Raw genomic sequence first — 18958 nt, 5'->3', positions numbered from 1 at the left:
CTAGGCCTGCCTCCAATAATTCAATTATAAACCCAGGTCTGCCTCCAATCATTAAATTATAAATCTGGGTCAGTCTTCAATTATTCAATTATAAACTAGGGTCTGCCTCCAATTATTCAATATAAACTTGGGTCTGCCTCCAATGTTTCAATTATAAACCTGGCTCTGCCTACAATTATTCAATTATTAATCTGGGTCTGCCTCCAATAATTCAATTATAAACCTGGCTCTGCCTCCAATTATTCAATTATAAATCTGGCTCTGCCTCCAATTATTCAATTATAAAAATTCACATTCTCAATATTGTTAACTTGCCACAAATATAAAAATAAGATGTGGTATAATTGCCAATGAGACAACCCTCCACCAGAGACCAAATTACATAGAAGTTTACAACTATAGGTCACCCTACGGCCTTCAACAATGAGCAAAACCCATACCATATAGTCAGCCATGAAAGGCCCTGAAACGACAAATGTAAAACAATTTACAATAAAAACAAATAGCAGTTTTTAGGCAGAGACCTTATTATGAAAAAAATACCAAATTACTTATTAGTATGAAATGATTGTTTGATGCTTGCTTAACATCCAGTTGCAAATATTTCATGCATATTCAAGATGAGTGTGAAAATGAGGTCAAGGCTATATGACATGTCCGATGAACACATTTTCCCCATACTCGAACTGCTTCCATTAATGTTTCATCAAAGTGATCACATTAACATGAAAGGTATTAATTGTAAAGATCTAAGTGATCACACTAACAGACTAATGGAAAGGTATTGATTGTAAAGATCAAAGTGATCACACTAACAGACTAATGGAAAGGTATTGGTTGTAAAGATGTAAGTGATCACACTAAAAGACTAATGGAAAGGTATTGATTGTAAAGATCTAAGTGACCACACTAACAGACTAATGGAAAGGTATTGATTGTAGAGATCAAAGTGACCACACTGACAGACTAATGGAAAGGTATTGATTGTAGAGATCAAAGTGATCACACTAACAGACTAATGGAAAGGTATTGATTGTAAAGATGTAAGTGATCACACTAACAGACTAATGGAAAGGTATTGATTGTAAAGATCTAAGTGACCACACTAACAGACTAATGGAAAGGTATCGATTGTAGAGATCAAAGTGATCACACTAACAGACTAATGGAAAGGTATTGGTTGTAAAGATGTAAGTGATCACACTAACAGACTAATGGAAAGGTATTGATTGTAAAGATCTAAGTGACCACACTAACAGACTAATGGAAAGGTATCGATTGTAGAGATCAAAGTGATCACACTAACAGACTAATGGAAAGGTATTGATTGTAAAGATCTAAGTGACCACACTAACAGACTAATGGAAAGGTATTGATTGTAAAGATCAAAGTGACCACACTAACAGACTAATGGAAAGGTATTGATTGTAAAGATCAATAAGAAGTAGATGAAGTGGGATAGTGTATACAATGATCAACCAGGTGGGGAAAAAGAATTTTAATGTTCCACTTTCCAAGTACTGACTTGTTTCCTATTTCAAAATTTTTTGCAAAGGGACACAACACGGTTTGACAAACTGTATCCCTGCTTATATAGACCTTATGGCATACCTGCCAACCCTCCCATTTTGAGCGGGAGACCCTTGCTCAAATGGCGAAATTCCGGAAATCTCACGCTTTCGGATATTTTAACCCGGAATGACCTGCGTTTGTATTTCTCTGGCTTTTTAATAACTGTCAATAGAAATAAATAAACAATCGAAATTCATTTCTGCTATGTCAACCCCAACAAGATAGGTGTCTTTGTCTGGACCAATTGGCAGTGTAAAAAAGAAGAAATAGATAACTGCAAATCAAAATGTCAAGCAGACTGAATGAAAGATTTTTAATTTTTACGACCAAGTTCACTGACACTGGGCAATGAATCTTCATTTTGCACATCATGTTCAATCAACTTTTCGGTTTCTTCTGGTGGTCTGTACGACATTTGAAAGCATGCTTATTGTGGGTCTCACAACAAAATCAAAATATGAAATGTTATGAGTAGTTATGAGACTCAGAGGTATTGAAAAAGGCAAAAAAAACACACCTTGTATAGATTATAACCATGAATTGAAGAAATAAAGTATATCTATTAACTCTTATTGGTGTTTTGTAGATGAATAAATAAACAGGTCATATATATTACTTGAAAATGTTGTTCGTGGAAAATCTCCCCCTCAGCTGTCATAGCTGAGGGGGAGATCTCCCTCTTTGAAGGTTTCAGAGGTTGGCAGGTATGCCTTATGGAAAGAGCATGTTTTGATGGTTTTGATATGAGTAGCTATTATGAATTTTCCTTGCATTTTCACAATCCCATTTTACCGTAAATTTGCAATATATTTGGAATATTGTCAGATCCAGCATAATGCACCATGCTCACTCCACTTACTTTGTATAGGCAGGGAATCATTTTGTACTAACCAGGTGTTAACTAACTTATTATTGTACTGTCATATTGTAAGAATGGCAAAGAACCATGCAAATGAGGTCAAGGTCAGATGAACGCTGCCAGACAGACATGTACACCTTACAATCATTCTATGCTTTAAATATAGTTGACCTATTGCATATAGTTTTTAAGAAACAAACATAACCAGGAAAACTAAACATTGATCAATGAACCATGAAAATGAAGTCAAGGTCAGATGATAACTGCCAGACAGAGATGTACACCTTACAATCATTCCATACACCAAATTGTTGACAAATTGCTCACAGTTTAAGAAAAACAGACCAAAACACAAAAACTTAACATTGAGCAATGAACCGTAAAAATGAGGTCAAGGTCAAATAAAACCTGCCAGACTGACATGTACATCATAAAATATCTTCATACACCAAATATATTTGACCTATTGCATACAGTATTAGAAAAACAGACCAAAACAAAAAATCTTAACTTTAACCACTGAACCATGAAAATGAGGTCAAGATCAGATGACACGTCAGCATGGACATGTACACCTTACAATCATTTGATACACCAAATGTAGTAGAGCTTTTGCTTATAGTATCTGAGATATGGACTTGACCACGAAAAATTTAACCTTATTCACTGATCCATGAAATGAGGTCGAGGTCAAGTGAAAACTGTCTGACAGGCATGAGGATAATGCAAGGTAAGCACATACCAAATATAGTTATCTTATTACTCATAATAAGAGAGAAATTATGAATACTAAAAATCTTACCTTTTTTTTCCAATAGTCACTGAACCATGAAAATGAGGTCAAGGACAATGGACATATGACAGGCGGAAACTTCATAACATAAGGTATCTATATATTCAAAGTATGAAGGATCCAGGTCTTCTACCTTCAGAAATATTAAGTTTTTAAGAAGTTTGTTAACACCCCCGTGACCGCCCCATACGCCGCCAGATCACTATCCTTATGTCTCGCTTTCTGCGACAGAAGTCACAGGCTTGACAAAAAATGACACATCAGATTTCTTGTTTAACCAAATAATAGTTTTCATTTCTAAAAGTAGAAAATAAGGATCAGAACTGAAGTACTATAATCCTATTGTGAGTGGGGAAAGATGGTTTAAGCAGAAAAAATTTATAATCATGCAATGTAAAAATTCCTCTTGTGTGAAATTAATTCTAGAGCCTCATGTGATGTATGTAGGAGGTGAATATTAAAAATGTAATATAAATAGCAAACTAGGTCAGGATTTATGAGCAATCAAAGTCATGAATAACAATAATGTTAATTCACAGACAATTTATCCTGTCAGAATTATGCAGCTATGAAATATTGCTATTTGCTCTTCTTGTAAGGTTTAACAGATTCAATGATAACAGAAAACGTCAGTGATTGTCTTATGTCATATCGTAATGTTATTATTTTTTTTTTGTTATTTGTAGAATTTGGAGTAGATTTCAGATCTTTGGTACCTGGTAGTTTCTATTCAATGAATCCACCACTTCAGTATAGACTTTTAAAAGAAAATTTAGAGCTAACATATTGTATAAACATATTTCTTTTAACGAAGATTATAAACTGCCCTATAGATGTTGTTTGGTTGTCTGTGTTGTTAGGTTGCTGTCACTGCATTATAAGTCGTACATCACCTTTAATCAGTAGACAACGAGAGCAGCAGAATGAGATTAACATTTTTGTTGATTTGACATATCCAAATTCTTGATATCTGTTTGGCTCTTTTAGTATTAAAATTTTTACTTTGCCTTGTTTTCTATTGCCATAAATTAATTTCTCAAATATATCTTCGTTACTGAAAAGGCATAAGTTAATCAATAAGTTACAACTGGAACTAAAAATATCTGTAACAACTTGAAGCACACCAATATGCTTACATAATAGCCTATGTGACAGCCTTTTATGGACTTACTTTGGCCTTGGGACATCTCACAGCCCAAGGAAGTCGCCTAAAAATTGACTTCAGGGCAATCTCAGGCACCCTGCTCCTTTAAATTTATAGCTGGAGCTCAATTTTGTATTATTCAGCAATATTTGTCACAACACAGTGGACAAAACAGGCGAAAATCTGAGTTGACAAAACTTCCCCTTCACAGCAGAATACAGTAATTTTATCATAAAAGCCTCCAAAACTAAACCAACTCCTTTTATGTTAACATGGAGCCATATTGGACTTTTCATTAGGACTAACATAACAAAGGAACTTACTGAATGGTTTGATATTACTTATTTATTTCTTCTGAAATCTGAAATCAAAATTGAATTTCCCAAAAGGGTTTGACTCAGGTCCAACATTGTTATGAACATTCAAAGAATCAACTCTATTAAGTTAGGTTCCAAAATAATTGAATTGTTCTTGAGAAGAAGTTTTTTTAAATTCCAGTCAGTGAGAACCTAGAATATGCCAAGATGGTCATACTTGTTGACAAAGCAACAACATTTGGAGAGGACCTTCTAGGAAAGTAGGAATCATTTCTGCTAAGTTTCTTTTCAGTCTGTTCAGTGGCTGTCTCAACAAGACAATCAAAAAGTAATATGTTAATGGATGGATGACAATAGACAACAGATTCCAAGCGATGGCAATGTCTGGGATGGTGAATTTAAAAGAAACCACTCAAACAGACAATATGTCATAATACAGCAAATATGCAGCAAGTAAACAGAATATAGTCTGTAACATGTGAATTTTAAGTAATGTTTAGACCATCATGGTTACCATAAAAGAACAGTTCTAGAACACTTATGTTCTAGAATCTAAAATCTATAACAAATTGTGTTCTAGAACCTGAAATCAAGACCAAATTATGTCTAGAACTTCTTATTGATTCAAGAACAGTTCTTCATGTTCTAGAAAAGTTTTACAAAGTTCAAAGCTAAAACTTGTTCTAGAATATTTTTTCCAGGAAAAGGTAAACAGAGCATTGTACCAACAATATTTACACCTGACAATAAATTACAACACAATAAAGATACAACATGCAAATAAAGTAAAATGTGTTATAGCAAGACACAGAGAAGAAATAGCTGCAAAGCAAAGTGATATGTTTCAGCAAGACATGGTAATACAGAAGATAACACTTTAAAACAATACTAAATGGATAAGCAAGATGTAGGTAAGATAAAGCAGGGAAACAGAACAAAACAGACACCAGCAAGATGTAGGTAAGATAAAGCAGTGAAACAGAACACAATGGATAACAACAAGATGTAGGTAAGTTAAAGCAGAGAAACAGAACACAATGGATAACAACAAAATGTAGGTAAGATAAAGCAGGGAAACAGAACACAATGGATAACAGGAAGATGTAGGTAAGTTAAAGCAGAGAAACAGAACACAATGGATAACAACAAAATGTAGGTAAGTTAAAGCAGTGAAACAGAACACAATGGATAACAACAAAATGTAGGTAAGTTAAAGCAGTGAAACAGAACACAATGGATAACAACAAAATGTAGGTAAGTTAAAGCAGTGAAACAGAACAAATTGGATAACAACAAAATGTAGGTAAGTTAAAGCAGGGAAACAGAACACAATGGATAACAGCAAGATGTAGGTGAAATGAAGAAGGGAAACAGAACAAAATTGACTACCGCAAGATGCAGTGAAGATAAAGCAAGACTGAACAAAGACATATCTTAAAAGCGGACATAAGGCTTTGTGGTCATAAAAATTTCTAGTACTATTGTTATACTCAGACTCAGAATTCACCCAATCAAAATACTGGATTAGGTGTTTCAAGCACAAATTTTGTACTCTGAGTACTGAGTTAAGTTTTATGACTGAGAGCCCTGGAAACAAAGCAATGTTGCTCAGCAAGAAATAACAAAACAAACCGAACAGAGCAATGCAATGCATCACAGCATGACACAATAAAGACAAGGAAAGAGAGCATTGTATCAAGGTATGACACAACAAAGACAAAGCAGAACAAAGCAATGTGTTCCAGCATAACACAACAAAGACAAGGCAAACAAAGCAATGTGTCACAGCATGAAACAACAAAGCAAACAGAGCAATGTGTCACAGCATGACACAACAAAGACAAGGCAAACAAAGCAATGTGTCACAGAATGAAACAACAAAGCAAACAGAGCAATGTGTCACAGCATGGCACAACAAAGACAAAGCAAACAGAGCAATGTGTCACAGCATGATACAACAAAGACAAGGCAAACAAAGCAATGTGTCACAGCATGAAACAACAAAGCAAACAGAGCAATGTGTCACGGCATGACACAAAAAAGACAAGGCAAACAAAGCAATGTGTCACAGCATGAAACAACAAAGCAAACAGAGCAATGTGTCTCAGCATGACACAACAAAGACAAAGCAAACAGAGCAAATGTGTCACAGCATAATACAACAAAGTTAAACAAACAGAGCAATGTGTCACAGCATAACACTACAGAGTCAAAGCAAACAAAGCAATGTGTCACAGCATGACACAACAAAGACAAAGCAATGTGTCCCAGCATAACACAACAAAGACAAGGCAAACAAAGCAATGTGTCAAAGCAAAGACAAGGCAAACAAAGCAATGTGTCACAGTATATACAACAAAGTCAAAGCAAAACAAAGCAATATGTCACAGCATGACACAACAAATTCAAAACAAACAGAGCAATGTGTCACAGCATAACACAACAGAGTCAAAGCAAACAAAGCAATGTGTCACAGCATGACACAACAAAAGCAAGGCAAACAAAGCAATGTGTCACAGCATGACACAAAAATGACAAAAGCAAACAGCAATGTGTCACAACATGACACATCCAACACAAAACAAACAAGTGAATATCAGGTCACAACATTTCTGTAAGAGTCAAAAGATAGACAACAACACAACAACATTGCATAATGGAGAAATAGATGTAAAAGAGGCCATAGTATTTATTTATGACTCCAAATATAGACAACATCACAACATATAGGGACCATGGATGTAAAAGAGGCCACAACATTTGTGTCTATCTTACCTGATTCACTCTTCCACATCTTGATTCATAACCAAGTTCAATGTGCTTTGTAGAACTGCTAAAAATATAATATCTTAACATTTAGTAACCATATATCTCCTATTATAAATCCTAACATTGATTTAGAAAGAAAAGACAAATAAAAAGTGCTGAAAATTCTTGCCTGCTTTACTGATTATGACTGAATTATATATTGAAAGGCTTTAATTGAGATTAAAGTCAGTTGGTGTAGGCACAACAAAACTTAATACAGATACACAGACTGAAATAACATAAATACAGACTACCGGTATAGGGCCTCTGTATACAAGACATTAATTCAGACTACTGGTATAGGGCCTCGATCTGTATACAAGACATAGATTTTCTAATTGAGACTACTTGTTTCTGAAATATACAGATTTTAACAAATAGTTTATGTTGTTATTGCCACTTCTAAATTAACATCCCTATTTCTAGCATTCTGTGAGACATTCATGACAGATTAGACAAAAATGTATCAATATATTCAGTAATGTTCACATTCCTATACATACATATAAGAATTCATATATTAAAAATGATTACAAATGCCACAAGCGCTGCTGAATAGAATATCATTGTCGCATACTGTGACATTCATCACAAACAAGACAATAAATTTCTCAAAACTAAGATTTTTATCTTTGGTATTATTATCATAAAAAAAAGACATGTACATCAAAATATGTTGATGTTTAAACAAATGGTAACTAAGTTTTGTCCCCACAACAATTTTATGATTTCATGAAAAGGTAATATAAAAATCTACAAATTAAGCTTAATAATAGTGTAAAGTATCATTCCAATGCAAGGAATAGTGAAGAGAAAATTTTCAGAGTTTTAACTCTACCTATTTTCTTTTCCATTCATATTTGATATGCACATATTCCTTTTCTTAAAAAATTATTATTTCCATAATTTATTTCTTAAAAGGACTCCAGCGATTCTTTTCATAAAAAATCGTACGATTAAAACTGATCGTAAGTTAAACTGAAATGTGTATGACTTAAAGAGACTAGAGTATTTCTACTCTTAAGATTTTTTGTGAAAAGAGCCGCTGGTATTTAAGGGAACTCTGTAATTAACCCTCTAATCATAGACAGAAAAGTGATCAAACTTGAAAAGACCTGTTATATCTGATCTCTATTAAGCTTCATACATTCTACAAATACAAATACTTGATTTAAGATTTATTTGCAAAACTTTCAAATGCCAAGATGTTAATAAATAACATACCACCTTTAAGTAGTATAAATGTTCACTTAAGGTGTTAGAAGTCATAACACAATGTCACCTGAAGCGTGAATATCTACTAAGATCACAGTCTTAAGACGACATAATTTAAGAGTCTGTTTGTCTGTTTCAATGATGGATAACTACAAGAACTTGTACCTTACTGTTGAACAACCTTCCCCTCATTTTCAAAAAATAATGGCCAGAGGACCACCGGTGTCATACATATCTGGTGGTCCATGGAGGAATATTCTATAATCTCTTCATTATTGTAACTACATACAAGAGTCTTCTACAGGCATTATATACTTCCCCATTTGAACTAATGAGCTGTCAAAAAAGGCCCCAGTCTGACTTAAGAGTGGGAATGATGCCAATGGCTAATACCTATAAATAGTAGACCACAGTAATAAAGAAAAGATTCACAGTCATATCTTTTTTATGGAAAGTGAGTGAGATGCTTCATTTTTTCAACATCTGGAGAACTATGGTTCGCATCTGGACAAACAAGATCCCTGTATGTTTAATAACTTGAAAATAAAATGAAGAATATAAGGGTTCCAGACATGCATTTCTTTACTTTGAACAGACATACACCAATTTTCAGAGTGTTCCTCATAATGAGTCCTTAGTATAGTACCATTTTCCAATTTTGGTCTATTTAAGACAACTAAGTTTTAGAGCATGTCAGTCTGTTGTTGTCACCAGAACTTCTATTAAAATATTGTCTATGTATGAATATAAAGAATTAAAAGTTATGTCTCTTCAGGTTACAAAATTAAAGGAAAATATTATTATGAAAAATTATTATCCATTAAAAGATTTTATTACTTTTTTAAACAACTGTATAAATTACTAAGGTTATTCCAATAGGTGTACATATATGTGCAGTATTTTCAATGTATTTGCATTAAATGTTTACATAGGAATACAGTGCCTAGCGGCTTAAAATTCAAAGGTATTAATCTTTGCTGCATATCAATTGATTTTGATGATATATTTTTTTTTTATCATCTCTGGACTAGATACTTATATATAGAGAGATTTTGTATGTTCCAGTGATGTATGTGATGTATGTGAAAAAAAAGAATCTCATTAAAAATGCACTGGAGCATGAGACTTTTCATTAGAATTTAACAATTATCAGAACAATGTTGTTAAAATCAACCCTATTTAATGTCTCAATCAAAACTCAATGTCTGCTACCAATTACTTGGAATTTCTCTCAGTGAACAACAGTTTTTGAAAGTCTAAGAAAAAAGACTTCATTGATAATTTAAGTCCATATTAAGAAAATTAAATTACTTGCTGGTTTTTTTTTTAAACAACTTGTGACACAACACTAGGAAAAGGAAGAAGGCAATTAGTGACATCTATGTTATTGTGGATTTTATAGAAGGCAATTAGTGACATCTATGTTATTATGGATTTTATAGAAGGCAATTAGTGACATCTATGTTATTGTGGATTTTATAGAAGGCAATTAGTGACATCTATGTTATTGTGGATTTTATCTACTTTTATTACATCGCGATGACCTTGAGGTCATCCCGATGTAATGCTATCGCCTAGATTTCCATTATGTAAATTAGTTTTGGGTTTGTAACCGATCTATAAACATGATAAATATGCGCACATAAACGAGTGCAAAATAACATTCCTTATCGTTTGATATGAATACATCTCTTCAATGAATACTGATAAAAATATTTTTGTTTACAACATAAATTAATAATATGAAAATGTTTTGTAGTTAGATATATATATATAAGTACAAAATCATTGATAATATCAATGCACACGTACCGAAAATTGTGTTAAAGCATGCGGAAAGGACCGGTAACTCTGTAATTGTTTTTGCGGGAAAATATGAATGCCTACTCGTATCCAATCTTAGAAAAATCGAATTTTTACGGAAAAGTGTCCACCATGCACTTGCATTGCACTATTATTAGAATAGTAGAATAGAATGATATACAAATGGATGCAAATCATATATATATTTAACTGTTATTTTAATATAATATATAACAACAAATCAGTGTATACTGATTTGTATCACTACAATCTAATAGTTATTACGGTGAAGTTGAATTTCCTGTCATTTATTCATCATCCACGCACGAACTTGTCTCAGAAAAAAATATATCTCTGTACATTAACCTCAGTTTCAGGTAATGAGATATGTTGTTTTTTTCTGAGAAAAGTGCTTTTGACCATCCTCAAGAACTTGTGGTCATCCGATGTTCAGTACTTCAGTACTTTGATCAAGTTTGTATTGGATAAAGCGACAGCCATTTTAGTTCACTGACAGGGTAACTGTTGACCGATGACTGGTTCATGTCTGTGGTTGTTGCCACATAAGCGCACAATAATTAGCTTCTTACATTGAAAAAAGCAAAAGAACCAAAAAAATTGGAGAACATATAGACCATCCTTTTTTTAAGTAAAAATTTACCATTACAATTGCCAGGCACTATGTATCAGTCTTCCAATTGTTTTTAATTCATCAAAAAGAAAACTAAATCTTTGCAATTAAGTTCAAACTTAAGTCCATTTGTGAATTCATTTATTATCTTTTTAGCATAATTTATTCATAATATTCTATTCAAAGGGACATAACACAAAATATTTAAATGTTGCATTTATATATTAAAGATCATTACAATATAAATTTTATTTATGATAGAAAATAATTCATTTATCTTGAAATAATGGTGTTTAAATTATGATTTATCACAAATCTGCGATGCTTCATTATGAAGTACACTTAATGTCTACCTTTCCTATGCCATGTGTACTTTTAATATAAAAATAAATGTGACAACTAGTTAATTGATACCTAAATTTGTCAACACTCACATAACTTATCTCTATGCCTAAAGGTTGTATCATGTGCAGTGTGTTTGCATACAATGCACTTTAAATAATACAGAGTCACTCATTTCATCCTGATAAAAAATGAAATTTGATCAAAACTTGAACAACAGACTTTGAATTTTAATCATTCTCAAATATCAAAGTTCTTTTAAATGCTTATTATTAACTAAGGAGAAAATTTTATGGATTATCAAATTTGGAAATTTACCAGTTTGTTTACATTAATTTGATGCAATCACAAACAAATTAAACTTTTAAATTTCCCATCCAACAAAATTTATAAAGGAGAAGAGGCAATAGACCCTTATTTGGCCAAAATATTTGAGCAAATCGAAAAGTTCCCATACAAATTCTTAAATTTGTCCTAACTACACTAAGGTACAAGGTGTTCAGAATACAAAACAAATTTCATATCTAACAAGTTACTATGGCAACAAACCATGACAAAATTGGTATATTTTGTAAAATTTCTTGATTTTCCTTGTTTAATTTTTAAGTAAATATAAGATTGGAAAAGAGTGTGCTCACCTTAGAAACAAACTTTTTTTTATATTTGGTAAGATTATGTCAATAGTTATAAAAAACGCTTCACTTAAATTAATTTGTTGTTTTTTGACTGCGCACGATGTTTCCACAAATGAAATAATGATGGAAAACTGCATAAACTCTGCAGTTTTCTTTGTTTTAATGAAAATAGTGCATATTATGACGTAATAAAAATGTAATAACATAAAAAATCTTATGCAAATATATACTTCTTGATTTTATGCATTTCCAAACATTATGTGCAAATTTGAAATAGTTCTCAAAAACTTATTTCCTTTGACCATGGAAGTAATATTTAAAAGGAATAACAACGTCGTCACTTCAAAGGTTTCATCTGCGTTACCGCCCATCTTTCGATAACTCGTTAATTGGTTTAATATCTGGCATGGAAGTTGATTCTCCCCATGTGATCGATCAAATCACTGACACTTTTCGGTCATTTTCGTGTTCACGGAAAACTACGAACAGACAAGTTTTTGTCGTATATACGTGCGAAGTAACCCGAATAGCCCATTCGTTACATTCCGTTGATGTACGCTGCCGAATAGAGTCATTCGTTCAATTTTTATTTTAGTCCAATTTTCCTTTTTCTGGTTAGTTTGATCTTAATAGTACTGACAACTATCACAAATGAAATTGGAGAACAAGGCTGGGTCATTTTCAATTTTAATATTTACAGACAGTTAAAAAGCCATTTCCGTAAGTTAAGAAGATGATTGTACAAAAAAATATGTTTGGACCCCCTTTTATTAAATACGAATAATCTAAGTCCTTCATGTATTAGTCAATTAAAATATTCACAATTCTAAACGGTTCTATCCTTTAATTTATAGTTCTTGATACATAAACTAATTCGTGTAAAAATGAATTTGCCATAAGACAGATAGCGCAAGCTCATTTTGTCGGTTTGTTTTAATTTTTGCTGTAGCTTGTTATATTAATACAAGTATTCCACAATAAACACTTTTTAAAAAAATATATGTTTACGAACATATTATCCCTATTTTAGCTGTCCAGTTTCAATAATGTAATCAATGACACTTATGACATATACATAAATTTAGAATACTTCTCGATAAACTTTGCACATTTCAACAGTAAAAAAATCTATGTCTAGATTTGTCTACATTATTTTGTTAAACATCATGTGAAACCTGATCGATTCATCGGTATTTAACTGTTTTACTCGGGATCCGCTTTTAACCGGAAAATACTTTTAGAACAGTTTAAAACAAACGGTAAAAAGCAAAAATATCCTATATTAAATACAATTTTCCATGCTAAACTGTCGTAGGTTGAACAATTCTCGTCCGTTTTTCAAGTTTTTTTACATCATACGACTTCTTTCTGAAGGTAGAGGTTTTATATGATACAGCGCCACCTTCTTATTAATAAACCTCGGATTTCACACAGGTGCTTCATAATTACCGGACTCGATAAAATCACGTGACTGATAAGAAATTCCAGATGCCATTTTACAACTGCGGTATCACAGATAGTAACCAAAGGGGTCTTGCTGCTGAGACTATTATTGGATAAAATCATATGACTTTAGTACAGAGCTCTGCAGGCTGTTAATACATGCTAATTAGTCGTTGTTATTCCTTTTAAATTTTACTTCCATGCTTTGACCAAAACCTCAGAAAGAGTGAAGAAGATGGCTCAGTCTCTGTTTAAGTTTACTAGTATATAAAATAAGTCAGAACAAAGCCATTTGCAAAATGTCTTTCTTTTCACACATTTTGTTTTTACTTCTGCAGAGAAAAAAAAAAGTTTTCTTATCATTCAGTAAACAGCCTTCTGAACTTTATTGGCCTGAATTTGCAGAGGAGTCAAGTTAATGATATTGGTTGTCTGGAAAACATATCCTTGATACTAAGGTTCCATATAAACATAAGGAGATGTGTTAGGTCTTAAAAAACCACCATAAGAGATGTGGTATATGACTTAGATATAAGCAATTAAAGGTCATAGTATTATCCTTCAACAATGAGAAAAAACCCATACTGTTTAATCAGCTATAAAAGACCCAGATATGAAAAATGCGAAACAATTCAAACAAGAAAACTGATCAGTCTAATTTATAGCAGTACAATTTATGAATAAAATGCTTCGCTGGGCGCAGCTTGATACGACCGCAGAGGTCGAACCCTGAACAGTTGGGGCAAGTATGGACACAACATTCAAGCTTGATACAGCTCTGAATTTGGATTGTGATTAAATATTTGACACAGCATAGGTTTCTGACACAGAAAGAATGTGGTCTAAGAACTTGAATTTTTTAATTGACCTATTATGGTCCAATGTTCAAAATCAAAATACATGGTTAGATTCAGCATCAACATCAAAGAACCCCATATATTCAATTTTTGTTGAAATCAAACAAAGTTTAATTTTGGACCCCAACTTGGACAAACTTGAAAACTGGGCCCATAATCAAAAATCTAAACACATGTTTAGATTCAGCATATCAAAGAACCCCAAGAATTCAATTTTTGTTAAAATCAAACTAAGTTTAATTTTGGACCCTTCGGACCTTAATGTAGACCAATTTAAAAAACGGGACCCAAAATTAAAAATCTACAAACACGGTTAGATTTGGCATATCAAAGAACCCCAATAATTCAATTTTTGATGAAATCAAACAAAGTTTAATTTTGGACCCTTTTGACCTCAATATGAACCAATTTGATAGCTGGGCCCACAAATAAAAAATCTAAATACATGGTTAGATTCAGCATATCAAAGAACCCCATATATTCAATTTTTGTTGAAATCAAACAAAGTTTAATTTTGGACCCCAATTTGGACCAACTTGAAAACTGGGCCAAAAATCAAAAATCTAAATACATGTTTAGATTCAGCATATCAAAGAACCCCATATATTCAATTTTTGTTGAAATCAAACAAAGTTTAATTTTGGACCCCAACTTGGACCAACTTGAAAACTGGGCCCATAATCAAAAATCTAAACACATGTTTAGATTCAGCATATCAAAGAACCCCAAGAATTCAATTTTTGTTAAAATCAAACTAAGTTTAATTTTGGACCCTTTGGACCTTAATGTAGACCAATTTAAAAAACAGGACCCAAAATTAAAAATCTAAATACACGGTTAGATTTGGCATATCAAAGAACCCCAATAATTCAATTTTTGATGAAATCAAACGAAGTTTAATTTTGGACCCTTTTGACCTCAATATGAACCAATTTGATAGCGGGGCCCACAAATAAATAATCTAAATACATGGTTAGATTTAGCATATCAAAGAACCCCATATATTCAATTTTTGTTGAAATCAAACAAAGTTTAATTTTGGACCCCAATTTGGACCAACTTGAAAACTGGGCCAAAAATTAAAAATCTAAATACATGTTTAGATTCAGCATATCAAAGAACCCCATGTAATCAATTTTTGTTAAAATCAAACAAAGTTTAATTTTGGACCCTTTGGACCTTAATGTAGACCAATTTGAAAACTGGACCCAAAATTAAAAATCTAAATACACGGTTAGATTCGGCATAACAAATAAATAAATGTGGTCAAAGATTTTACAAATCTAATGCGCCATACTGTGCAATTAAAGATTACTTCTTAAAATTTTTCAATATTTGAAATTTGAAAAAAAAATAATATTTGAAGAATAATTCTTTTTAATTTCTGAAATCTAAAATGAGAAAAAATTGACCCCCCACAATTTCTTTTTTCCCCAAAAAAATTCTTTCCCTCAAGATATGGTCATAATATCAATTCAAATTGCCAATGGAGTTTGCAACCATAATTACCCATTTAAATTTACCATAGTGCTAACTTAATCTATTTTATAATAGAATTTAAAATATAGTGTCAAATCTTTCATATGGATAAAAGATGCAACATTTGCAGATATTTTTACTCGTCTTCCTTTATAAATATGCATTTCTTTAAACATAATTTAAAAGCAGTGTAAGGGAGGTAATTTCAATGATGTATTTGATTTATCTCCCTTACACTGCTTTAAATTATGTTTTGTACTAAAGTATTTGTCCATTAACCAGGACAACCTTGTTTTCCCCCTTTTTTGCCCCTAATTCCTAAACGGTTTGAGCCATAACCCCCCAAAGCAAATCCTAACCATTCCTTTGTGGTATGGAAACTTGTAGTATAATTTCAGAGAGATCCATACACCGTTCCACAGTTATTGTCTGGAAACTAGAAAATGCTTATTTTTGGCCCCTTTTTGGCCCCTAATTCCTTAACTGTTGGTACCATAACCCCAAAAATCAATCCCAACCTTCCTTTTGTGGTATTTAACCTTATGGTAAAATTTCAAAGAGATCCATTCACTTAAACTAAAGTTAGAGTGCGAAAACCAATGTGTCTTCGGACGACGACGACGAGGACAACGTCCACGACGACGAAGCCAACGTCATACCAATATACAACCACAAAAATATTTTGCGGCCGTATAAAAACAAATATGACAAGACATGAACCAATGACAACCTCTGAATTACAGGCTCCTGACCCAGGGACAGGCACATAAAGAACAGTCTACTATTTTAAAGCAAGTTCCTCTGGAAAACTTATCCCTGAAAATGTGTATCCAGTCTATTATTTAATGCAAGGTCTTCTGGAAAACTTATCCCTGAAAATGTGTATCCAGTCTATTATTTAATGCAAGGTCTTCTGGAAAACTTATCCTTGATGTGACTCTGTAATTTAATCAGACCTTTGTATATGCATTTCTTAATTTTCTATTTATAGCATTGTCAGCCATTTTTTGGACAGTCATTCCAAACTTTCCTGTTGGCTAAAAACATATTTAAATTATGAGCACTAAATCTCTCAATTTTAGAACCTTAATCTATAGAAGCTTTTAATTGTATCATTTCTAAATACTTAATAAGAAATTTATTACACTTTCCCTTCATGATACAGCTTAGACAGCAATGTACCCTGTTAATGTTAAACAAGAACAGGATTACTAATTATAATTTCTTTAGTTTGAAAATTGATCAGGGTTTGTATGTATGAGGGAGTTTACTGCTACTTTCTGTAATAAAAGAGCACCCTTTTTCAGTACATGTCGTGAACATTGCCATGCTTCAAGGTATCTGTCTGAAAAATACTTTTATTTTTATAAATATATACAAAAAGGCACGAAATTCTGGCCTCAAAATCCATTATTCATACACAAAAACCTGCTTAAATAATACCAATATGGAATAAATCATATTTTATACCTGTTGTAAAAAATCTACAACACTGAAGAAAATTTTACAAGAAGCAAATTAATCTAAGAAAGATTTTGAGCAGTTGGGACAAATAACTTATTTTTCTATCTCTGCTGAATTTTGATAATATCTTTTATACAATCTAGAGAATTTTAAGTAAAACTCTTCAATTATAAGAGCTTATGAATTAGTTGATGAATGATTCTCCAAGGGATTCTTGATTATAAGTTTACTGCTTTCAAAATAAATTGTTTATGCATTATTAATAAACATGTTTGTTATGTACACATAAAAATTTAACACTTTATTTTTTCATTTAACTAATCAATCAAGAAGATTAATTGCTTTTACTATCAAACAGAATATCAAATTAACTTGTTAACATTTCATTGGGAGTATCCACAGATAGATTTAGATTTACATGCATATGGGAGAGAACTCTTGTATGATTACTGAAAATTTAAAGCATGATACAGTCAGTCTGTTGTACTATAATAGAAGTAAAAATTTACAGTACATTTTTCAGAACTATTCAAACCCTGGTGTTGAAAAGAATTTGACAAACAAAATAACACTTCATCCTTAAAGTTAAACTTTAGATAAGTACCGTTAATCTATACATTTTTTTAAAAAGTTCTTTGTATTCTATGTATTTACATTTGCTCAGGAGTCTTAAATACTGCACATCTACTAATTTTGGTAGATACATTTTTTTCCATTTAGCAATTTCCAGTGAACTTTGTGAAGAATTGTTTTCTTTGCTGATGTACTCATCTTAGACTTTGAAATATTCACAATAATTCATATTTGCATTATTTTTCTACTAACAAAAATCACAATAAATTGCTTCGCAGAGCGCAGCTGGATATGACCGCAGAGGTCCAACCCTGAACAGTTGGGGCAAAAATGGACACAATATTTGCGCTTGATACAGGTCTGAATTTGGATTGTAATTCAATATTTGACACATAATAGGTTTCTGACACAGAATAACTGTAGTCAAAGTTTGCAACCATAATTACCCATTTAAATACATCATAAAAGCCTTAAAATAGAAAATGACATACATAATCAAGGCTAAAATTAATATTCCTTAATCAGCATTTTTAAATAGTAACTTCTAAAAATAAATTGACAGCTAATCACCTCAAGACAATACAACATTTCTTTATACATAATTCAAAAGCAGTTTAAGGGAGGTAATCCAAACATAACATTGTACTTTTTTTTAATTGTCCATTAACCAGGAAACCCTTGTTTTTCCACCCTTTTTTGTCCCTAATTCCTAAACGGTTTGAGCCATAACCCCCCCAAAGCCAATCCTAACCATCCCTTTGTGGTATGGAAACTTGTGGTATAATTTCAGAGAGATCCATACACAGTTCCACAAGTTATTGTCTGGAAACTAGAAAAATGCTTATTTGGGTCCCTTTTAGGCCCTTAATTCCTAAACTGTTAGGACTTTAAACCCCAAAATCAATCCCAACCTTCCTTTTGTGGTTATAAACCTTGTGTTTAAATTTCATAGATTTCTATTTACATTTACTAAAGTTATTGTCCGGAAACCAAATGTCTTTGGTCGATGCTGACGACGACGAT

The 18958-nt window shown here is 32.3% G+C and overlaps 1 protein-coding gene across 8 annotated transcripts in view; it reads right to left on the bottom strand.

Moving 5' to 3' along the window:
- Window positions 1-18958, bottom strand: part of LOC127735532 (nuclear hormone receptor HR96-like) — a 201069-nt gene that overhangs the window by 116193 nt on the left and 65918 nt on the right. For 4 of the 8 annotated variants that reach the window (XM_052245735.1, XM_052245733.1, XM_052245734.1 and 1 more), the window contains one exon: window positions 7461-7518. The exons of 2 other annotated variants lie outside the window; for them this stretch is intronic. In XM_052245735.1, the coding sequence (XP_052101695.1) occupies window positions 7461-7479 (19 nt within the window). In that variant the 5' untranslated portion in view covers window positions 7480-7518. The remainder of the gene's footprint in view (window positions 1-7460; window positions 7519-18958) is intronic. 2 more of the 8 variants (XM_052245739.1, XM_052245736.1) reach the window with 1 other exon arrangement.

This window comes from Mytilus californianus, unplaced genomic scaffold (genome assembly GCF_021869535.1).
Source record: "Mytilus californianus isolate M0D057914Y unplaced genomic scaffold, xbMytCali1.0.p SCAF_3, whole genome shotgun sequence".
In the NCBI taxonomy this organism is placed as follows: Eukaryota; Metazoa; Mollusca; class Bivalvia; order Mytilida; family Mytilidae; genus Mytilus; species Mytilus californianus.
This window is presented reverse-complemented; position numbering and strand designations above follow the sequence as displayed.